General features: G+C 51.0%; 2 protein-coding genes across 5 annotated transcripts; one reads left to right on the top strand and one right to left on the bottom strand.

Annotated features, from left to right (window-relative positions):
• The first annotated feature begins 17 nt into the window (after nucleotides 1-17).
• Nucleotides 18-2,231, top strand: Spag8 (sperm associated antigen 8). 2 transcript variants are annotated; one of them, NM_001173555.1, is made up of 7 exons: nucleotides 18-76; nucleotides 169-943; nucleotides 1,048-1,222; nucleotides 1,404-1,449; nucleotides 1,524-1,638; nucleotides 1,760-1,822; nucleotides 1,916-2,231. In NM_001173555.1, the coding sequence occupies exons 1-7, from the start codon at nucleotides 39-41 to the stop codon at nucleotides 2,105-2,107; spliced, it is 1,404 nt and encodes a 467-aa protein (NP_001167026.1). In that variant the 5' UTR covers nucleotides 18-38; the 3' UTR covers nucleotides 2,108-2,231. The 2 variants fall into 2 exon arrangements, with proteins under 2 accessions (NP_001167026.1, XP_038966155.1); XM_039110227.2 differs by lacking the exons at nucleotides 18-76; nucleotides 1,048-1,222 and having other exon boundaries at nucleotides 845-943.
• Nucleotides 2,232-2,321: 90 nt separating this feature from the next.
• Npr2 (natriuretic peptide receptor 2) lies at nucleotides 2,322-21,485 on the bottom strand. 3 transcript variants are annotated; one of them, NM_053838.1, is made up of 22 exons: nucleotides 20,002-20,740; nucleotides 19,112-19,317; nucleotides 12,599-12,712; nucleotides 12,171-12,306; nucleotides 11,854-11,948; nucleotides 11,551-11,683; nucleotides 11,239-11,323; nucleotides 9,737-9,857; nucleotides 9,498-9,572; nucleotides 9,223-9,300; nucleotides 8,674-8,778; nucleotides 8,485-8,556; nucleotides 6,241-6,400; nucleotides 5,859-6,014; nucleotides 5,611-5,779; nucleotides 5,312-5,458; nucleotides 4,720-4,843; nucleotides 4,505-4,573; nucleotides 3,290-3,464; nucleotides 3,121-3,219; nucleotides 2,764-2,855; nucleotides 2,332-2,650 (listed from the first exon to the last, which is right to left on the bottom strand). In NM_053838.1, exons 1-22 carry the CDS (start codon nucleotides 20,666-20,668, stop codon nucleotides 2,585-2,587), a joined length of 3,144 nt encoding a protein of 1,047 aa, NP_446290.1. In that variant the 5' UTR covers nucleotides 20,669-20,740; the 3' UTR covers nucleotides 2,332-2,584. The 3 variants fall into 3 exon arrangements, with proteins under 3 accessions (XP_006238072.1, XP_063143136.1, NP_446290.1); XM_006238010.5 differs by lacking the exon at nucleotides 9,498-9,572 and having other exon boundaries at nucleotides 2,322-2,650; nucleotides 20,002-21,485; XM_063287066.1 differs by lacking the exons at nucleotides 11,854-11,948; nucleotides 12,171-12,306; nucleotides 12,599-12,712; nucleotides 19,112-19,317; nucleotides 20,002-20,740 and having other exon boundaries at nucleotides 2,322-2,650; nucleotides 11,547-11,683.
• Between the last annotated feature and the right edge of the window lie 1,259 nt (nucleotides 21,486-22,744).

Raw genomic sequence — 22,744 nt, 5'->3', positions numbered from 1 at the left:
TGCCGTCTCTATGGCAACCCGGTAGGCGGAGTCTGAAAATGGAGACCACCGACTCCACAGAGGGATCTTTGACACGGTAAGAGCCAAAGAGAACAAGGGAGGTCAACGGACTAACTTTGCAGCAGTTTTGACAACCTTGATGAATTCGGGGTTTTTGTTTTTTTTCAGATCTTTTGATATACAGCCCAGCTCTGAAGGACTAGAGTCCACTTCAGAACCCATTCCTTCTTCGGGTAGCAGTCCTAAGCCTACCGTACAGACCGGAGCTGCCCCATCATCTGCAGTATGTCGAGGAGTTCCTTCGCCGTATTGTGTGTTTACAGATCCCTCCTCTGACAGTCTTTATGAAGCAACCTGCCCCGCACCCCATCCGAGGGGCCATGGGAGGTTTGGCTTTCAGCCCCTCTATGTTTCTTATATTCCTCGGGATCCCTGTAATACCGCAGACCTCAGCTCAAACCCTGATCCTGCCACTTCTTATCCTTGCCATAGCTCTGTTCATAGCTCTGTCTCTGGCTCTGGCCCTTGTTTTGGTGTTAGCTCTGAGCCTAGCCAGGGCTCGGGTCCCACCTCTGGGCCTGTTCCTGTCTCTGGACCTAGTCTTGTCTCTGGACCTGCTTCTGTCTCTGGACCCGATTCTTCTTCCTCTGGAACTGCTCTTGCCCCTGGACCCGGTCTTCCTCCTAGACCTGAGCCTGCTGAGCCTGTACCTGGAACTAAGCTCAGGACCTACATTCCTCAAGGATTCAAATGCATCCCAATAGATCTGTTCCCTAATTGGGGTCAGAACATACACTGGAAGCCGCAACACACCTGGGAACCTGTACAAGTCAGGGAACCTGGAGTAAGAGGGCCACGTAAACGTCCAGAGGTTGAATATGAGAAAATTCTCTGCAAAGCACAGCCACGTGGCCAGTGTCTCCTCTACAACTGGCAGGAAGAGGTAGGAAGGTTTGGTCTGTTCTCTCTTCCTAGGGAAGCCAGTAGTTTGTGATGAGGGTCAGTGTGAGAAAGGGAACTCACAGTTACTTAACATGGGGTCCACAGAGAGCCACCAACCAGCTGGATCAAATCCCACCATTGCAAGACGGCTCAGAGAGTTATTTCTTCCGACACGGACACCAGGGTCTGCTGACCTTGCAACCTCAGTTGCCCATGCCTTCTAGCACCACCCAGAAAGACTCATACCAGCTCCCAAGACACACCTGTTATCCACTTCGAGGTGTGAAGCATGAGAAACGGGGGACCAGAAAGAGCCCAGGAGGCAGAAAAGGAGATAGGACTTTTCTGGTGGGAGCGTGGATTGTTTGGTGGCTATAAGGGCAAACCCCAAGATTCCCCTTCTTTCCTCAACTCATTTCTAGAGCTAGTACTTGACTAGATTCTCTTCTGTCCTCCCGCAGGGAAGCGTGAAGCCATGCTGGAGATACTCCTGCAACACCAGATCTGGTGAGAACCAGGGAAGGGGGAAGGGGAGGAGAGAAACTGGGAAAAGGGTCTTGACCTCTCCCATGGCTACATAGTAAAGAGGTGCAGAGAGAGCAGGAGCCTACAAGGAAACTCTCTGAGACCGAGTCGGTAACACACCATGACTACAGAGTGGAGCTGGTAGGAACAGGGCCTCCTGCCCCAACAAAGGTGAGAACCCAGCCTGCCCTGCTTGCATAGCTCGGCTCTGCCCAGGAGTGGGAAAGCAGCAAGCCCAGATGTTTAGAGAGCGCCAAGGGGCAGGAGTTACTCAGTATCTCTTCCCTCACAGCCTCATGATTACCGCCAGGAACAGCCTGAAACCTTCTGGATACAGCACGCAGCACAGCTACGGGTGTGTGGGGGTCACTAGGTACTGGGGTGCAGGAGAGGCTCTAATCTGGCTTGGGGAAGGGTGGCACCTTTCCTGATCCTGGCACTCCTCCAGGGTGTCAATAGCATCAGGACACTGGACACTCCATTCCGGAAGAACTACAGCTTCTCAACACCAGCATCCTTGTCGCTGGGGCAGCCTTTGCCTTACGAACTGGAGAACAGCCCCCACCAAATGGGGGTAATGTCTTCCCTTGCCTGTCAGGGAGGGCAGGGGGATAGAAGGAAGAGAACAACTCCATTCTAAGTATTGAGGTGGGAAGCAGACATGGGATTTGGAATCCATTTCTATTTATACTACAGACGTACTTTGGATGGAGTTGATTCTCTGTCCTTGATGTAGGTTTTACATAAAGCACTCTCATCCTGCAGCTGTTAATTCATTGATTCTGTGAGTAAGTGTGCCCACACTCAGTATTCTTCTCTTGGAATGGCCTGGACCCCAGACAATGACACCATGATTTGTTGTTGTTGTTTTATACTTGGACAAAATATTCTGGTCTAGATACAGGTATTTACAGAAGGCAGGAAGAGGACCAAGATAGGGAGGGGCAGGCATATGTACAAGGCTGAGCGGCAGAGGGCTTATATGACTTCCAGATAAGGCAGGGGGATTGTGTATATGCATATTTTCCATCTCATATGACGTCTGTTTCTGTCAAGTGGAGACACAGTGACCATTGCCCATCCAAGTACCAACAGCAAGAAATTGTCTGCTTGGGATTTACAGGAGTCCAGGAGGTCCTTTTCGCTCTCCTAAGAGCCAATAAGTTCGCATTTTTCCTTTTCCCTGGAGGCAGGGGAACGAACATAGTTGAGACCCTTCTGCGTCAGTGCTTTTATCTCCCTCTCATCCCCTACTTTCATCCTCCCATGATCCACTCCCCCATGGCCCGCCATCACCTTCATCTCCACATCCCCACGGAGTTCTAGCTGGAAGCATCCTAGCTCATCCAGGGCATCCTTGGTGGTCGAGGAGACATGGATCTTTAGAGCTAGGGTGATGTAGACCAGGAGCAGATGGGGGGAGGAAGAGTCAAAGCAAAGCCAAAAGAAGAATTGTCAGTACTGGAGAGTGCTTTACGCAGCCAGCCACCCTTCAGAAAGCCCCCAGTCCTCCCAGAGCACATAAGAATAAACATGTGCTCAAGAATGGGGCACTTCAGAACTATCCAATAGTGAAAGACGGAGGAACTCTGGAAAGTAAAGAGCAAGACAGATCCAGGTCAAGTTCAGAGTTAAAAGCTGTTAAAAGCTCACCTTGACCATTAGACTCCATTCGAGAAGCAGTGTTTACTGTGTCTCCAAAAAGACAGTACCGGGGCATCTTCAGGCCAACAACCCCAGCACAGACTGGCCCTATAAAAACAAACTGGTTGGGAGAGATCCAGAAAAGTAGACTGTAGGGCCAGGTGAGAATCAGCCTTACCAGTATGGACGCCTATGCGTAACCTTAGCTGGTCGTGGGGTCGATGGCGAATGCGGAAGGAAGAAACTGCATCTAGTAATGCTAGAGCCATTCGAGCAATTTCTGGTGCATGGCGCTGACCATTTCGGCCCGGAAGGCCAGATACCACCATGTAGGCATCCCCAATGGTTTCCACCTGATTTAAAGGGAAGATTAAAGGACTCAGTAGTTAGAACACTTGACTGCTCCTCAAGAGGACCTGAGTTCAATTCCCAGCACCCACGTAGAAGCTCCAACTTCCTGTAACTCAAGTTCTAGGGCATACGACACTCTCTTGTGGCCTCCAGGGGCAACTGTACACATGTGGCACATACTCAGATACACACACACACACACATTCCAGAGAGGGAGGGAGACATAAAATAAATAGAAGGAAATAAAAACAATGGACGAGCTGGAGTAAAGCATTCATGGGAATTTCGTTAGAGACACATCAGGAAGGGTAGAATAAGCTTTAAGAGATCCTCATTTATGTTTGCATAGGGTCTCGTTGCATAGCCAAGGCTGATCTTGAACTCACGATCCATCTGTCCCAGCCCCCTGAGCACTGGGAATGACAGGCAGGTGATGAGTGTGGAAGTCAGCAGACAACCTGTGGGCGTTGATTCCAGGGACTGACCCTAAGTCACCAACCAGCCTTGGTGCCTTTACCCACCAAGCCATCTCCCCAGCCCACCAGTTGGCAATCAGCTGCTATTGCTGTAACAAGCAAAGCTCAGAGACATCCTGGTCCTGCCTGAGGCCGCACAGGCAGCTGTAAAATCAATATTCAAATGCAGCACATTCAGTCCCGAGGGCAAGGAAGCCAACTCAGCGACTTTAACGAAGATCTTTATAACATGCATTCATATATTACACACACACACACACACACACACACACACCATAGTCAGTCTGTGCCCGCATCCTCTGTGACTGTTCTGGAAGGAGAGACCAGTTGTCTATATCACTAATACCCCAGAGAGAGGGGGACTAAAGCATGTGACTGTGATCAGGGAAGCCTGGGAACCACGGGCGTTATACCAGTGTCCACGTTTGCTAGAATCACACCCACTAGAGAACACTAGGATGCTGGAGAAACATGGGGAGCGCTGACTATGGAGTGGATATGGCACGTGGGGCTCAGGAAACTGGGTTTCAAATGGGTCTTAGAAGGAGGCCGGCTCCAGCTCTCACCTTGTAGACATCAAAGTTGTCGATTATGGCATCAAAGCAGGTATAAAGGTCATTAAGAAGTGTCACCACCTAACAGGATGGGAAAGCAGAGGCTCTGAAATTTGTGCCCAAGTTCCTAATAATTCTCAAGACAAAAGACAAAAGAACTCTAGAGCAAACTAGTCCAGGGAGGCTCCCAGGACCCAGCACCACCCACACCTGCTCACAGCTCTCACCTGCATGGGGGTGCTCTCAGCTGACAGCGCTGTGAAGCCCACGATGTCACTGAAGTAGATAGTGACACTGTCAAAGGCCTCCGCCTGAACCGTCTCTCCCCGTTTTAACTGCTCTGCCACAGAGCTAGGAAGCAAGAGGGTACCCCTCAGCCCAGCTCCAGGAAAGAGTGGCAGGGAGAGGGCAGGGTGCATGGCTACTGCACTGCCAAGCTATAGAGTGAAAGTCGGCTTTGGTGGAAGAAAAGGAAAGTGGCCGAGAAGATGTCACCTAGCCTAGTGCACATTGGGATGCGAAAGTGGTAAGGTGTTGTAAGAGGATCCACATGGGACTAAGCAGTTCCAGTTGAAATAGTTTTGCATACACTTGCTCAGACAGAGGTGAGGAAGAACAGCGCCCCCAAGAAGGAGGGACTGGAAGCTGAAAGACAGCTCAGCCCATTAGGAGACAAAGCGAGAGCATTTAGCCTGTAGCCAGGAGGGCTTACTGTGGCATGAAGTCACATAGCAGGGTTCCCAGGGTTGCATGCACATTTTCAGAAGGTTGATAAGAAAACACAAGGCAATTTCTGGAGAAGGGGGACGAAGGTCTTACTGGGGTAGAATTTGGTACAGCAGAGCCTCAGCCTTGCGCTTCTCCTCTAGGTAGGCCTGTGTGCGCTCCTCCACCAGTTTTTCCAGGTTATTGGCATACTGTTCCATGCGAAGCAAGAGGTTGTCCAATATGCTGGTACCACCCTCCCTGCAGGGAGGCCAGGATATCACACCTGCTCCAAGGTCCTCAAGACTAACAGGGCTTCCTATCCAACCCACCCTTGGGGGCACACCAGCCTCATCCACTAAGAACGCTAAGGTTTCTGTCCCCGGGAGCCTCTGAGCCTCCGTCCCTCTCACTTGTTAAACCGGCGAATGAAGCCCTTGATTTGCCCAAAGTCTGGACGTTCTGTTGGGTCCTGGGCCCAGCACCTCTCCATCAGCAAAACTAACTCTTCGTTCAGTTGTGTCCGGTCAATGCTTGGCCGGAAATACGGCCTCTGACCATTTCGCACCTTCTGGACAATCTCTAAGGGCGACAGAAAGTTTGAATGAAGACTCAGGCTCCCCTAGCAGAAGGGACGGTGCATGGCAACCCACTCCCTCACCTTTGGGACTGAGGTCCAGGCCTTCCAAGTAGAAAGGACCACTGCGGAGCGCTATTTCCTGCAGAATGATGGCAAAGCTATAGACATCCGCCTTCTGCATGCCCGTGGTTGGCAGGGGGTTCCCACTAAGAAGTTCTGGAGCAGTCCACAGCTTCTCTGCAATGAGGGAATAGGCTGGCTAGGTTCCACCTTGGCTCTTCCTCATGTTACTGCTACTGCTCGACCTCCTACATCCTCCCCGGGAGGAAGTGACATAAAAGGTAGGTGGCAGGGGGAGGAGGTGTGGGGGAGGGGTTGGTGTTGGGGGAGGGGATGTGTTGGGGGAGGGGATAGTGTGGGGGAGGGGATGGTACGTGTGGGGTGGCACAGGGAGCAGTCTCACTGGCATAGAGGGCATGACTGTCATCTGGTTCAGCAGTTGATCGGAAGCTAGCCAGCCCGTAATCCGTTATTTTGAGCACAAATCGACTATCCACCACGCAGTTAGAGGACTTGAGGCTTCCATGAGATGAAATAATGCTGTTGTGGAGAAAGGCCATACCCTGCAGGATTCAGAGGAAGGGCCTGGATCATATCTGGCTTAGGCAACCCCAGCCCATGGCATGATCCGGCTCACTGCGTAAAGATACTCAGACCGCCAACCCCAAAGCATTAGAAATTAAAGGATCTTGATTGAGACCGTCGAAAACAAGCTGAGTTGGGATGATGCCTCTTGCGGTGCCTCTACTGGAGGAAGCAGGCAGAGTGGGAGAGCCATTCCTTAGCAATGTAAATAGCATAGAAGCATCAGGCTCCAGGGATAGGAGGAAATGCATGTGAGGGACAAAGAGAGCCACCAGTAACTTCCCTGAAAATGGCAGCTTGCTGAACAGTGGAGGGAGCAGCCAAACAACTATGGGACCTTAATCGGCTTCACACCCCTAGCTACCATTGATATCACAGATCAAGACATAGCTCGTCTCTAGATGCACCATAGAAAACCAGGCAGTTGTGACTCTGGTGTGTAGCTGCATGTAGGATGCAGGTCACAGTGGGAGCAGAATGGGTCTATTACAGGAATGCTAGACCACACAGTAGTGAAGAAGGCTACAGTAAGTCAGCAAAATTTGAAAAATTAGACAGAGGTGGACAACAACGGCCAAGCCAAGGACAGAAGCTCTTGTGTGGTGAGCAGAATCACAAGAGTAAATTAAGCTCTGGCCTTAAACAGTCCGAGGTATTCTTTGAGTACCTCAAGACGTTTAGGAAGGAATGCCTAAGCCAGTGACTCTACTGCAGCGGAAAGTGTAAAGCACCCCTGGAGCTCACGTTTACCCTCACACCTCCTGTGGAAATCTGCATTGGCTTTCCCTAATATTTCCCTCTCTCACTTGACGGCAAACTTTCATATGCATAAATTAATTCTAGAAAACTTTCTGAGAATTCGGCAGAAAATCAGAGCCAGCGTCAGGCACAGTCATGTGATCTCGTTAGACCATCGTCTTCTGAACACCGTCTAACCCACGCAAGATTCACCTGTGTCCTCCTCCCACCATCCGTGGGCCTCCGGGTCATTTAAAAAAGCTGACTATTGGAATAGAATAAAGATTTAGTGCAATTTTCCTTCCTTTCTCTTAGTTTAACGAAGTGTGTGTGTGTGTGTGTGTGTGTGTGTGTGTGTGTGTGTGTGTGTGTGTGTGTGTGAGATTTCAGTCTCTAACCAGGCATCCAGGCGTGGTGGTGCACACATTTGGGACATAGAGGTGGAAGAGTCAGAGTTCAAAGCAATTTCTGGCTACATAGTAAGTTTGAAGCCAGTCTAGGCAACATGAAACCCTGTCTCCAAAAGAAGTCAGAGCTACAAACATTGTCACACGCCATTAATCCCCTTACAGAGGAGCCAGAGGCAGGCACATCTCGAGTTCAAGGTCAGCCTGGTCTACGGAGACAGTTCCAGGTCAGCCAGGGCTACACAGAGAGACCCAGTCTCTAGAAACAATCGATTAAATTTAGAAATTATAGTCAAATAGACACCTCTCCTGCAGTTAGCTATAGGCACGGCGAATATTGGTTAAAGTGGAAAATAACTGGAGACAAATGCATGGAGACCTCACTTGACTTCTTCATTTGCTCGTTTTGAGACAGATATACTATGATGCTCAGGCTGTTCTCGAACACCCAATCCTCCTGTCTCTGTGAGTGCTGGGATTATACATGTGCACCAGCCACATCCAACTATAGGATGTCTTTTCACCGTTTGGTTTGGTTGTATTGCCTGTCTTCTTTTTCTGGATAGGATCTTGTTATGCAATACCTGAAACTCACTATGAAGCCTTGGCCAAGCTCAAAGAGCAGCCTCTCTGCCTCAACCTCCCATATGACGGCAGGCCCAGCTATATATAGCTAATATATTTAATATTTAAATATTAATATAATATTTAATGTTCCTCTTGAGGTAAAAAGACACTAGAGAAACATTTAAGATATCTGGGAGAGAAGGACGAGAACCTCGCAGGGTATAGGACCCCTGTGTCACTCAACCACAGGAAGAGAGAACTTGGAAAGAGCACGGCTGTTAGAGGTCCGGGAGAGAAACTACAGCAAAGACCAAACAACTGACGCGTTCTAAAGGATGGAGAAGACTCACCTTCACAAGGTCATTAATGAGCGAGTAGCGAAACATCCAGTCCAAATTGATGCTGTCATTTTCTAGAATATCCTGACAGTGACACAGAAGAGATCAGCATCTGTCCCCAGTCTCAACGGCTGCCCCTTGGCACAGGGTGACTTTGGGATCTCCCCTACCCCACCACAGTCTCCTACACCTGTCCCTCACTTGTAAGCTCCCCCGAGGACAATACTCGGTGACGATGCAGATGTTGGGAGGGTCTATGCAAGCTCCGATGAATCGAGTAAGATGGTTGAACTGAACATCTCTCATCTAGGAAAAAACAAAAAAACAAGAGAATTGACAGCTCTAAAATTTAAATGCAGAGCGCTTGCCTAGCAAGCGCAAGGCCTGGTTTGGTCCCCAGCTCCGGAAAAAAAGAAAAAAAGAAAAAAAATTTAAATGCAGAGGCCAGCATGGTAACGCACATCTTTAGTCCCAGCACTGGGGAAGCAGAAGCAGTCAGATCTCTGTGAGTTCGGGGCCAGCCTGGTCTACATAGTAAGTTCCAGGACAGCTGTTTCACAGAGAGAACCTGTCTCACAAAAAACCCTGTAACTACAGAAGCACCAATGTGAGCAACGATCTTCCTCTTACTCATGACTGCAACTGAGAATCAGTGGTAAATAAGCCCCGACCCTGTTAGGCAGGGGACCATGGTTCCCTCATTTCCTCTTCCTGTTTCCCCTCACCTTCCACTCAGCCCTAAGTACGTACGTGTTTGAGTTCAAACAGAACTTGCCGGGTCAGCTCAATGCGCTTCTTATTCACATGTTTGATGGCAACGACATTTCCCTAAGGTGGGGTGGAAATAGAAAAAGAAACTGAGCCTCGGGAGTATCCGAGAAATGCTGGAGAACTGAGAACACCCCGGAACTTAGCTGGGAACAGAGCGGGGACTATGAGGGTCAGAGGTTCAGGGGCAGAGGTGGCAGATGGGGATGAGACACAATGAAATGGTCGGGAACCAGAACAAGCAGATGACTCTTCACCTTGAAGTGACCGGTGTTGGCAAAGATCTGGTATTTCCCATGGGCTGTCATGAGCGAGCCGTAACTGGATCCCCGCTGGGGCCAAGGGCAACATGGAGGCGGAAGGATGAAAGGAACATTAGATGGTGGTGGTGGTGGTGCTCGGGTCTATCATTACAAGCCAATGTGCTGGGAAAGGTCCAGGGTGAGAGAGAACAGGGAACAGGAAGTCAGAGGAAGGTGCAGGGCCAAGGGCTCACCAGCGACAGCGTCAGGCGACTGCCTGCACCTTTGTGATATCGATCCGAGTTGCCGAACTGCAGTTCTTCCCAGCGAATGCGCCACAGCATGCTAGCCAGCTCCTTCTCCAGCATCAGTTTTCTGTAAGGACTGCGTACCTCAGGCGACTGCCAAACCCTGTCTTGCCACCCACCAAGCTGCAGGGAAGCTTCAACAGTTACAGGACTGGGACATGGACACTCAGTGTCAACGGCAAAGTCGTTTGGTTCCGTTTGGTTTGGTTTGGTTTGATTTGGTTTGGTTTGGTTTGGTTTGGAGACAGGGTACAGTTAGGCCTTGAACTAATAATGATCTCCCTGCTTCAGCCTTCCAAATGTTGGGATTATAGATGTGTACCACCACACGCAGCTCTCTCTCTCTCTCTCTCTCTCTCTCTCTCTCTCTCTCTCTCCCTTCTTTCCCTCCCCTCTCCTCTTTCTTCATTCCTCTCTTCTGGTCTAGGGGTTAAACCTATGGCCTGGAACATGCTAGGCAAGTACTCTTCCAGGGAGCTGCTCTGACCCCAGCCTACAGCTAAGTCAGGACATCCAGTCTGTGACGACACAGTGAAACATTTCTTTCCACAAATCAGGACGTGCACCCTCACCACACATAGAATTTTTTGGTGACTTGGTCTCAGATTTCCCAAGTGAAAATGCCTTGCACTTCAGTGGGAATGAGGTGAGGAAGGAGAAGGGGGGGGGGAGACGACACACAACCAGTGCATAGAAATTCACCTTTGACCCTAACTCTACCCAAAATCAGTACTCCAGGGCTGAAACGAGCCTAAGTGGTCAGGGGCACCTGTTGCTCTTCCAGGAGACCTAAGTTCAATTTCAAGCACCCATCCTGGGACAGCTCACAACCACCTGTAACTTAGGCTCCAGAAGAGCTGATGGGTTTCTTCTGGCCTCTATAGGCACCCATACATGTGTGTGGGTGGCATACATTTACACAGGAGAGATATAAATAGAAACAATTTTTTTAAAAATTCGAATTCAGAGCTAGGCACGGTAGAGGAGATTTTTAATCCCAGCACTTCAAAGACAGAGGTAGGCAAATCCCTGAGAATTTCAGGGGCAGCCTGGTCTCCACAGTGGTTTCCAGACAGGCCAGTTCTACAGTGAAACTTTATCTCAAACAAAATCCCAGTATTCAAGCAAGGCACCATGACGCACGTCCGTGAGTGTGGGGAAGTAGAATCTTGAGTGCATGGCCAGTCTAGGCTATTTAGCAAGACCTTATCTCAAAACAAACACAACGGCAACAAGAACAAAACAATTCATTTACCCAGGTTACAAACCAAAGCAAAATAAATCCCTAGGATGAAGGGCAACCAAATCCAAAGGCCAGAGAGAAAGCTGCTAGTCCCAGAATCCCACACCAGGTTGGGAGACTTGCCAGCCACACAACAGGGACACCTGCCTCAGCCAGAGGCCATGTAGCAAGAGGGACACACGGAGTAGGAAAACCCAGAACTCACCGGAAAATTAGGAAGCTGGAAACACCAAACATGATGAAAGTGATTCCCGTGCCCAGGGCCACAATTGCCAGAGTGGAAAGTGGAGCTGAGGGAGAAGGAGAGAGAGACAGAGAGACCCTGAGAAAGACTGGAGGGGGCCCAAGGGCAAAGAGACAGGTGCAGGAGGTACAGAGCTTTCCTGAGGGACAGAGAAGAGAGCGGCAGACACAGATAATACACAGCCAGGAGTGGGAATGGGTGTCAGTGAGGAAGGGGCAGAGCGCGGGGGCGGGGTAAGAGGGGGGACTGCTCCCAGTCCCTGCACACACCCACTTTTATCACAGGATGGGTCGTCCAAGTCAAAGGCACAGGGGGGGTTGTCCAAAGGTGGGGCCCCCTTCACCCAGGGAATTGGCCGGCCTGTCCACCAAATCTGCTTCTCAGCTCCTGAGTAATGGGCTGCAGGCTGTGAGGAAGCAGAGCGCTGGGCCCACAGGCCTGCCCCAGCCTTCTCCCTGACACCCCACCGTCCGGAAGGCCCAGCCCAGGAAGCAAGCTCCTGTCCCCCAGAGCCGATGATTCTGTCCCCACTGGATCTTAGGGCCAATCCCTCCTCCCTGTCCTCTCCCCCGTCACCTGAAAGTCGCCAGACTCCAAGTCTCCCATGGCCCACAGGACGAAATCAGTCTCTCTGTCATTGTTCTTGTCCATAACAACCAGTCCAGTTACACCTAAGATAAAAGAGGGTGCCCCTCACTTTTGAGATCTAACCCTGGCCCACTCTCTCCTCCTGTCCTACCATCTCGTTGTCTCAGAGTCTCTCCCCACACTGGTTCTTCGTAAGTGTCCACCCTCACTGACTCTCCCTGCAGCACCCTGGAGTATTTCTTCTGCCCACCGCACTCCTAAGCCTGCTGTCAGTCCCCAGGCCTCCACTCCCTGCCCTTCATTACCATGGTATCTTCGTCCCTGCATCTTCTCCACAATTCGAAGTCCATCTTCCCGGGTGCCCCCTTCCTGTATTGTCTCATTCAGGACTTGGGCATAGAGCAGGATTCCATCATAGAAGCAGCCCGCAATGAGGTTCATCTGAGGACAGCAACTTCAGCAGCGCTCTCCAAATGCCCCCTTCCCGTTCTCTCTTCTACTCCTGCCCTGTCCCAGTGCCTCCCCACTTTCTCAGCTTACCGCCCTCCTCCCACCCCTACCATGCCCTCCCCATCCACCCGGACCCAGGGTTGGTCCAAGGGTCAGTCCCACGGTTGGAAGGGTAAAATCCTGGATGGAAATGACAGCCTGAAATGGGGCTTGCTCCATGATCAAGGACTCCAGGAGAAATCCCTTCCTCACAGCCTGTTGTGACTCTCAGAGATCTACTCACCAGGGATGGGGCCAGCTCCACGCCGAAGTCTTCCCGGGCTCTGATCAGCAGGCGGTTCTGGAACTCCTGATACTCGGGATTCGGGGGCTCTCGGTACGTGATCACCAGGACAGTCTGCACCACAGTACACGGGGAAGAGATCGCATAGGAGAACTGGCTAAAACCACACGCGGGTAACACATGCACGAGGGAGGGGTTCTGGAGCGCGCCAAACTCTGGGGTGCGTATGAAAATGAGTAGTGGCGCCCCTCTATGAAAGACAGGTAGGGCTGGCTCTGGAAACGTGTCCGTAGGATGAAACCAACTCCATCTACAAACTCAGTCCATCGACCTCCCTGCCTCCCTTCCAGCATCAGGCCTCCTGCCAGGCTGTCACTCTCATGGGCACTCCTCTGCCCCACACTTTCAAGGTACCCACCACTATCAAGAACAACCACCACTCTGTGGCCAGGCGTTGGTGACACACGCCCTTGATGCCAGCACTCAGGCGGCAGAGGTGGGCAGATCTGGTGAGTTCCATCCCAGCCAGGGCTACAGTTCCGTCCCAGCAGCATTAAATGCTGATGGTGTCATCCACTAAAAGTTGGCTTTTCCCACAGCGGGTCACCGGTTCAGAGTGACTCTCTCAGTGAATTAGATTTCAAACCCTGAGAGAAATGCTTTGAGAAGGTGATTCCATCTCTGAGAAACATGAATTTAACTTACTGTGCACACAGGAAACATCCACTGTAGACAGCATGCTCACCGAGAGGCACGTGTGTCATGTGAGCCACGTGCCCACACACACTGCACAGACACACAAATGATGGTTTCAGCCACACATGCACTTGACTGACACGAATCACCACATCCCTGTCCCTCATTAAACTGCCTGACTAGCTCCTTTGAGTCTCATATACCCCCTTCCGTAGCTGTAAGGGGTATCCAACCTGGGACCACGCAGCTAAATGAGACTGCTCTGACAGGAAACTGGACTTGCAACTCAGTGTAAGAGATCAATTCAATATCCTTTGTGACATACGACTCTGTGTAAATCAATAGATCAAAATCCGCCATTTCAAGCTGGGTATGCTGGCTCACATCTGTTATCTCAGAACTCAAGAGGCTGAGGCAGAAGTTAGGCTATAAGAACAAGGCCAGCGGGTTGGGGATTTAGCTCAGTGGTAGAGCGCTTGCCTAGGAAGCGCAAGGCCCTGGGTTCGGTCCCCAGCTTGGGGGGGGGGGGAAGAACCAAAAAAAAAAAAAAAAAGAACAAGGCCAGCCTTGTCTACACAGTGAGTTCCAGACCAATCACTGCTCCATAGCAAGACCCCCATCTCAAAATCTGGCCATTTCTACCAGCTTTGCTTCTTCTCAGCACAGAAAGCACATGTGGACCACACAGACATACTCAATATATCACCTGTGATCTATCAATTTGTTCCAGGAAAGAAATCATAAAATCCATTTCTAGCATGCAGTCGTCATATTAAACCGGAGTTTTCTTACTATGGGACTGGCATGCTTGATGGTACCCTTTTAATATTCACACCCAGGCAAGAGAAAGGAAAGGAGAAAAAGAGAAGGGAAGCCCTAGGGGGAGGGAAGACAGGAAGTGCCCCTGGGGTCAGGCTAAAAGGGTTCCTTCACTAACACCTGTTCCAATAGAGATGTATGGTAGTGTTGACAAGTGACATGGTCAAGCCAAGAGTCGAAAAAACATCAGAGTAGCACAATTTGTACTTCAACAAAGACTGATAGTCCGCTTTAACATTTCTAGACACCCTAACTCTGCAGGTTGAAGATTCACCCCTAAGCTGGCAGGAATCACTTTTTTTGCCATGGGTTCCAGAATTCTGGAGGCTGAGGCAGAGAGATTGAGAGTTCAAGGCCAATTTGGGTTACACAGCAGGCCCTATCTTAAAAACAAAAATTTTCATAATCTCTGAATCCCTTTTGTGTGTGTTTGTGGTGTGGTGTGTGTGTGTGTGTGTGTGTGTGTGTGTGTGTGTGTGTGTGTGTGTGTGGTCTGTGATGTGGTGTGTGTGTTTGTACACACCCTCAGGCATTGGAAGTTCCTGGGGCTGGAGTGATGGGAGGTTGTGAGCCACCTGATGTGGGTGCTGGGATTTGAACTTGGGTCCTCAGCAAGAGCAGTAAGTGCCCTTAACTGCGGAGACATCTCTCTGGTCCTTGTTTTGGTGTCTCTCCTTGTTTTGCTGTTGGCCTAAAGTTCCCAATCCTCCTGCTTCAAGCCCTAAGTGCTGGGATCACAAGCTAGCCGTGCACAAGTCTTTTCCCCTCTTAAAACTTATTGAGAACTGCAAAGAAATTTTATATCTACCAATAGTTACCAAATTAGAAGTTAAAATTAAAACAGAGCCTGAAAAATTATGAAAAAGCAAGAATGCACAAGCGTGTTTTCCATGGCTGTCAGAGAGGTGACATCACCCCGCGTGGTGTGGCCTCTAGAAAAATCCAACTGTGCAATCATAGGAGAGCATCGGTGAAGGCCAGTGACATCTTGACATTATTTTTAAACAGCTTTCACTTCACAGTCCCCTAAAGGGATTTCTGGGGGCCCCCAGGATCCCAAGGCTGTGCTTAAAAAATGGCTATTCCAGTATGTTTTGCTGTGGTTACTAACTAGCTACGAAGAAGAAGAAGAAGAAGAAGAAGAAGAAGAAGAAGAAGAAGAAGAAGAAGAAGAAGAAGAAGAAGAAGAAGAAGAAGAAGAAGAAGAAGAAAGAAAACCAACCCTAAAACAAAAACAACCCGGGCACTTACTCGGGGACTAAAAAGGTAACGGTAGCTATGGAGTCCCAGTTCATAGTGGCCCCAAGTGGAAATCAAACAAGGGACGCTGCCAAAACAGAGGAGTTCAATAGGAGGAAGCCAGGAGTGTGCCACCCACCTTGAGACCTGCTCTGAGCACAGCAGAAGGTGATGCCAGCCATGGCCCCAAGAAACCATGACTGGTCTCCAGGAACGAGCCTGCCTTCCATGGCCCATTCTACTATCTATTTTGTTGCTGTCTCTTCTGAGATAAGATTTTACCTGGTAGCCCAGGCTGGCCTCAAATTCTCAGCAACCTTCCTGCCTTAGTCTCCCAAATGCTGAGATTACAGATAAGTGCCCCAAACACACATACACACACACACACACACACACACACACACACTACACACATACACCACACATAACACACACACACACCACACACATACACCACACATAACACCACACACACACACCACACACATACACCACACATAACACACACACACCACAGCACACACACACACACACACACACACCACACACACACACACACACACACACACACACAGAGCACACACAGCTCCTTTCCTCCCTTCTTGTGGGAGTGTTTCTTGTGGGAGTGTTTCCCACTGTGCGCACGAGTGGCTCAGGATTTCTAACCTGCATTCTCAGTTGCTCAGTGCAAACCTGAAACCTCTCAGCCTGGTTGCTTGCGTTCTCACATCCACTTTATTGACTTCTCTTACCCGTCCGTCCTAGTTGATCATCTTGGTTTATGGTGCCTGGAAGGTCGGCTCTCTAAAACAATTCCTAGATCTAGCCCCTCCCCCTACACGTACATTTTAATCTGACTCAAAACACATGCATTGAACATCTACCACGCGCTAGATACAAGGAGTGCAAAGGTGAATGCAATCTGTGCCGGGCCGTGACAACGGAACAAGAAAGTAGAAACCTATCAATACACGTAACTTCAGCTCTTTCCCTCCCCTCCGCAGCTGGTACCCAGAGCCCGCTGGCACCTTTAACTTGATGTTCCAGCCCCTTACGAAGGTTCTGGGTATCTACGGCCTCCTTGCCTTGGGTTGGCCTGGTTGAGACCTAAGGGGACCAGCAAGCATCTCTGGAGGAAGGGCTTGCTGCTCCTTTGTTCTGGCCAGTGCTGACTACTGACCTCCATGCTGCCTTCCCCTCTGGCAATGAAAGAGAGAAGCTTTTCCCAAGATGCCTCACTCCCACCCACCCCAAGCCTCATCTCTCTCCAGCTTATCCCCCACTGCCTGTTTCTTGTAAGTTGTAACAACAAAATCTTCTTTTTTCCTGTCCAAATGAGGCCTACAGTGAGGGGAGGAACCGAGAATGAACTGATTGATAGAGCTGTCAGCTGACCAGATCGTTCTCTTCCCTGGTCTAAGTGTTGGGGTCTCTTGCTTGCTGGTAATTCTCACACAAGGAAGATCGTTTTTTCTTCTGCTTAAAGATGACAACCATATATGTAGCATAGTGAGGCAGGGGCACCTGTCTGGCAGGCACAAGGCCCTAGGTTGAATTCCTGAACATAGAGAAAAAAAACAAAACAGAAATTCCTACCCAGAGGGCTATGGAGCCCTGTGACCCAGGAAAGGTACCGACGTGCCTTGCCTGAACCAGCTAAGGTTCAGCCCCCTTTCCTTCCCATGCCACTCAACTGTTTTTCTTTTTCTGGAAATCCTTATCACCACTGAGTAAGCTTCTCTCTGGTCTGTCTCGCCTACGAACTGTAAACTCCAAAAAAGACGGAGTGCATTTCTAGTGGGCTGTGTACATATCAGTACCAAGAAAGGTTATGAGACCATAACAGGTATTCAGTAAATACTAACAATTAGTTGGCCTCTGAGGGACTCAAATATGAACTCAACAGTGTGCTCTCTAACAAGCAGAGTTAAGCACCAGAATGAGAGATGCAGCTCAGATTTCGGAATCTTACAGAACATAGAATCATTATATAGACACAGGTAAGCTGGTTGTTTCAGGAAAAGGTTACAACGTAAACAAAACCTGTCCCGTCACTGCCCCGTGCTCAAGAATGACGGTCACAGACTAATAGGCAGGCATGCAAACAGATACGTCATTCACAGTCAGACACGGTCACCATTCACAACCTAATATATAATCACAGCCGCATAAAACTTACTCACTGGAGAAGAATGGCCACCCAGGTCCAGGCCATGTATACTCTCCTTAGAACCAAAGAATCTCTGAGTGGGAAGAATCTTACCTCATCCCGTAAGCCACCTCAAATACTTTTTGAGGGCCGTGGATAAATAAATAGGAAACATTTACATACACAAGTCAGTGAAGACCGGTGAGGAAACCAGATGGAGATTCAGAGGTCTGATCTCAAGAGGGAGGTTTAAAATGAGGGAAGAAAAGAAAATGCACACAAAATAATCGAAAAGTGTACACTGAAGGATCAAAAAGTGCACACTGAAGGATCAAAAGGTGCACACTGAAGGATCAAAAAGTGCACACTGAAGGATCAAAAAGTGCACACTGAAGGATCAAAAAGGGAACACTGAAGGATCAAAAGGTGCACAGTAAAGGATCAAAAGATGCACACTGAAGGATCAAAAATTGCACACAAAAGGACCAAAAAATACACATTGAAGGATCAAAAAGTGACACAGACAAGAGGGTAGGGGGCCTGGGCTACAAGGAGTAAGTGTGCTGAACTTCTCTGCATGGGAACATCAAGAAATACTCCTGAAGTTACAGGCAGAGAGCTAACTCCCAAGGTCTTAAGAGGGGATTTTCTTCTTCTGGGAGCAGGTCTCTGAAAGCTTGGGTACAGACGGGAAGTGCACGGTAGCACTGACTTTCTTCTCCAAGGCCTTTCATATATTAATTCCCTTCCATTCTTCCTAACATCATCTTAGCTCAAGCCCTATGACCTCACCCTTTGCTGAACTACAAGCTGATCTCCTCTTCTAACGCAGACTGAATTATGATATACATGTCTTATCATACAAAAAAAAAAAGTCAAGGACACTAAGCTCTAAACTCAAATCCCAGCCCTTAACACTTAATCCCAGTTCTCTTAATCTGAGTGTATCTTTGTCACTTTGTTTCCCAGATGTGCTTTAGGTGAACCCTTCTTAAAGCCCATGTCTACAATGCCAGTATTTGTTCAAGGCCAGTCTGAGACGCTGACTCAAAAATACTTAAACAAAAAACAAAAAACAAGCTTTCTTACCAGGTCACTCATGTAAACCATCTGTCCCCTGCACAGGATTCTGGATCCCTGTCCTATCTGTGAATGTGGCATGCACCATGACAATGACAACAGACTCATTTCATTTACAAAAGCCCAGATCCACCATCCCTCCAGAACCACTGTCTCTTGGGACCTGCTCATGAACAAACTGGTCTCCTTTCCTCGAGCACTGTACTATAATCTCACCTCGCCTCTCTGACGAGGATGGCAGCCCTTTCCAGGACAAGACTTAGGTCTTTCCCTTCCTGCCTTCTAGCTCACTGCTGACCCTTAGAGAAGCACCCTAAAATCTCTGTTGGTGGCCAAAGTCAGTCTTGGCAAGCACACCAAGTAACAGTCACAAATCTTGGGAAGGAAGCATGAGACCAGACACAGAAAGTTTTGACCATTTCACTTCCATAGCACACCACGTTTGGGGGTAGGGAGTGGTTTCAGGGGGGTCAGAAACAGACCCTCCAAACACTAGGTCTTCCCATCTCTAGCTTGGGTTCCAAAGATACCTGAAAGGCCTCTCTGAGGGCCTGAGCTTGTTCCTGGGTTCGATTGTCCTGCCATGGCCGGCCTGTCGCACGTGTGGGGCCTGCTCGTAGACTCTCCCCAAAGACATCAAGGTAAAAGAAGACATAGTCCCCATTGGTCAGGTTCTCCCTCTGGGCCTGAAGCAGGATCTCATGAAGCATCTCCAGCGGGCCGCAGATATACACAACTGGGAGTGCACAGGACAGACAGAAGGGCACCCTAAGACAGCATCCAGCCTACCCCCCACCCCAGTCATCCTATTACAAGAGAGTGCTCTACCCATCAACCACCCAACAGATGTTCCCATCATCCCCCACTTACAGCTCATGTTGTAAGTGCCATTGGGCCAGATAGACCATCTGGTCCAAGTCAGAGCCTGACTCCAGACCCCAGAGATAAGAGTGATGTCTCAAGCCCCCTCCCCCAGAGCTGTGTTTGGTATACTTCCCAGCCCCCATGGCCCCCTCCTGCCTACCTTTCCCTAGACTCACAAGCACTTGTGCTCGCAATTTTTGTATGAGCTTTACCTGCTCTCCACCACCAAACCTGAACTCATAGAGTCATCCCTCTGTTACCAAGAGACCTTGTGTTCCAATCTAAGGGGTCTCCGCTCACAGACAGGTGCACATTTCAGAGCAGACATCACCCATATCCCCTACTCAAACCCCAGTCCCTGTCTCAGCCTTGCCTACCTCTGATTTGGACGCTAAGACTTCCTCCTAACCTAGGCTCTCTCCCAGGAGCTCTGTTCTCATTAAGTTCCTCCATCCCAATCATTACATAGAGCTTTCCCATTCCTATCTCCGTCTACTTTCTGTGCTGCACTCCAGGGACATAGTGGCCCACCTCCCCTGTTCCGGGCCACACTTACTGCGCCCGTTGGCTCTGATGAAGTGGGTGGCTTGCTCAGGGCCACCTGGCTCTCGGGTATACACCTGGTGTTGCACACTGAGGTTGCTGCCCTGCAGGGCCTCAAACACCCCCTCGATGGTGAAGTAGTGGGGCCGGTCATCTGTGCGAGCATCCAGATACAGCAAAGCAGCCCGAGCAGTCCAATTGAAGTGCCCGTGTAATGTCACTACGAACTCACCCAGCTTGGGCGCAGAGGGGCCAGTGCGAACCAGGGTACGATAATGCTCATTCTTAGCTGCAAAGCCAGAGGCCACTGCACCCGCAGTCAGGAGGGGAAGGTGCCAGTGCGAGGCAAAGCGAGCCACAGAGGCAGCAGGGTACACACAACCAGGGCCCAACAGAAGGTCGGGGTCATGGTACAGCTTGAGATCCACAGCGCGCAGTGGTGCCAGGTACTCAGAGCAGGCGCCGTCTAGTTCGGAGCTGACAAACCGCAGGTCCACGGGCAGTGCCCGGCCCAGCGCCTCCACAGCCAGTGCCACAGCAGGACCCACCCGTGGCCAGGCCCAGGCATAGCTCAGGTTGTGTTCTGGCAGCACCACCGCCAGCGTCAGGTTCCGTGCCCCCGGAGGACGCACCCCACCTGCCAGGGCTGCCACCACCAGTAGCAGGGATGGCAGTGCCATGGGGATAGAGCAGCTGACCCACGGTCCCCCGAACCAGGGGCTGCTCTGGCCTACTGGGCAGGCACAAGCGCCACCCAGCCTGGAGTCTGGGGAAGAGGGCCAGGAAGAGAAGTGGGGACAAGCTTAGTCGGCCTGGATACGGAAAGTGCTGGGGACCACGAAAGAAGAGGATGGGGGGAAGCCTGGGACGGGAAGGAGTGGGCTACCAGCCTACAGCAAGGTCCAAGGACTAAGGATAGGGTGGCAGAGGGAGGAAGGGACCAAGGGGGCCTGCGACGGGGATGAGGACAGTGAGAGGTGAAGTAGCCTGACAATCCCAAGCCAAGAAGGGGGGGATATGAGCCTGGGATGGGGTAGGGACTTGGGGGAGGCTGGTACAAAGAAACGGCCTGGGGACACCTCACAGCTGACCCGGCCTGGAGGGCAAAGAGCTGCGAAAAGCCAAAGCCCCGGGCTGAGGTGGGAGGGCGCCCGGCGCGGAAGGACTGGGACATGGGCAGGCAGGGAGCGAAGCGAGGCCTGGGCCAGAGGGGAGGGAAAGGCAGGGGTGACTCTCCCAGTGACGGCTTCTCCTGAAGCTCCTGCCTGGGCTAACGGGCCGGGGCGCTGGTCCTATCCGGAGCTGCGGCAGCCCCGCCCGTGTACCCCGCTCCTCTCGGCTCCGCTTCTCCCGGGCCCCGCGGCCCGCGCTGCCCGGCGCTGCCTCCCGCCCCCCGCCTGGGCCCCCGCGCGCGCCGCTCGTCCAGGTCAGGTCGCCTCGGCCCGGCGCGTCTCCGCTCGCTGCGCCCGCGGCGGCGGCCGAGTGTGACTTCCCCGGCAGGCCGCCCGACCCCGCCCCTCCCCCTCCCCTCCTCTCCCTTCCCCGCCCGGCCCCACCCTCCGGCTGCTGCTGCCTCCCCCCACCCCTGCCCGGCGCCCAGAAACCTTCCAGTCCCCGAACCACCCGGTGAGCGCCCCAGGGGCTCAGCACCCGGGCCTCTAGGCCAGCGAGGTTCCTGGGCGTCCCCACCCTGAAGGGCCTTCCTCTGCTTCCCCTAAGCCCCTTGTCCACAGGACCGCTTCCATCTCACTCATGCCTGGGACCCCCTAGGCCTGTCTTCTCCCGGGACACCCCACTTTTCTTAGGATCCATTCACTCGATCAGATTTTCGCAGATGCTCCGGTCTCCAGGAAACTGTCCGAAACCCACAAACACTGGGTATCCATTTATGTATTCCTGGGTAGGGAAAACTCTACCCATCTCCTCAATGCCAGGGACCTTTTTCCTCAGTCAGGAGGAAACCAGGACCCTCATGGCACCAAAGGACTCCATTCTTCTGGACTCTACGAAGTCCATGAGTCCCCCCTCTTCCCGGGACTCAACTCTCCACTCTGTTTCAGTCTCCATGGCCTGGAGACATGTCTATTGGATCTACCAACCATCTGTTCCAAGGCCTTGTCCTTTTGTCTTCCTGAGCCACACTTGGTAGAAGCTTAAGGACTGACTAAACCCAAGAGGCTTCGGCAATCAAAGCCTATTGTACCCCACCTAGGGTTCCACCTCATTCCTAAAATTCCAGGCTAGAAAGTTCATCCAGGTACCCCACATCTGGAGGGCTGACCCCATCTGGAGGAACAGCTTGTGAGAGATGACATCATTGCAAAGGGGACAGCTATGGCACCTTGGGGAGTTCTCAAATTGTCATAAAGAACTCGCACATAAACACACTGTCCTCCGTGCAGACAGCCAGTCTCTCCCCCCCCCATCCCCGCCCCCCGGCCCCCCTTAAAGCCACTTCTCCAGAAATCACAGCACCAAGAAGCTAAAAGCTCCCCAGCAGAGAGGGAGTGCTCGGACGCTGAGGACGGACACTCTTTCTCTGAGATGAAGGCGACACCTAGTGGCTTGAGGAGAAATTAAGGACCGTGTCATTTTATTCAAAGGCATGAGCTCTGGCTGCTATAGGCAGAAACATGAATGAAGCTAAGTGTTTCAGCCCTTACCTTAGAGGGGCGTACAGCTGAAAACCCCGGTCCACGGAGTGAACGCGAGTCCATAAGAAAGCCCCAGTGACTGATGGCCCTACTGGATGCTCA

Source organism: Rattus norvegicus, chromosome 5 (genome assembly GCF_036323735.1).
Source record: "Rattus norvegicus strain BN/NHsdMcwi chromosome 5, GRCr8, whole genome shotgun sequence".
NCBI lineage: Eukaryota > Metazoa > Chordata > Mammalia > Rodentia > Muridae > Rattus > Rattus norvegicus.
Note: the sequence above shows the minus strand (reverse complement) of the source record. Positions and strands in the feature narration are given on the sequence as shown.

Bases quoted from the DNA above. Each gene is read 5' to 3' on its own strand.
- Spag8 (NM_001173555.1), top strand. From the start codon at position 39: ATGGAGACCACCGACTCCACAGAGGGATCTTTGACACG. The intron at 944-1,047 runs GTAGGAAGGTTT...TGGGGTCCACAG, and splicing joins TCTACAACTGGCAGGAAGAG to AGAGCCACCAACCAGCTGGA. The intron at 1,639-1,759 runs GTGAGAACCCAG...CTTCCCTCACAG, and splicing joins GGCCTCCTGCCCCAACAAAG to CCTCATGATTACCGCCAGGA.
- Npr2 (NM_053838.1), bottom strand. From the start codon at position 20,668: ATGGCACTGCCATCCCTGCTACTGGTGGTGGCAGCCCTGGCAGGTGGG. The intron at 12,713-19,111 runs GTATCTTTGGAA...ACTGTGGTGCAG, and splicing joins CCCTCAGAGAGGCCTTTCAG to ACTGTCCTGGTGATCACGTA. The intron at 3,465-4,504 runs GTGAGAGCTGGA...CCTTTAAATCAG, and splicing joins ACAACTTTGATGTCTACAAG to GTGGAAACCATTGGGGATGC.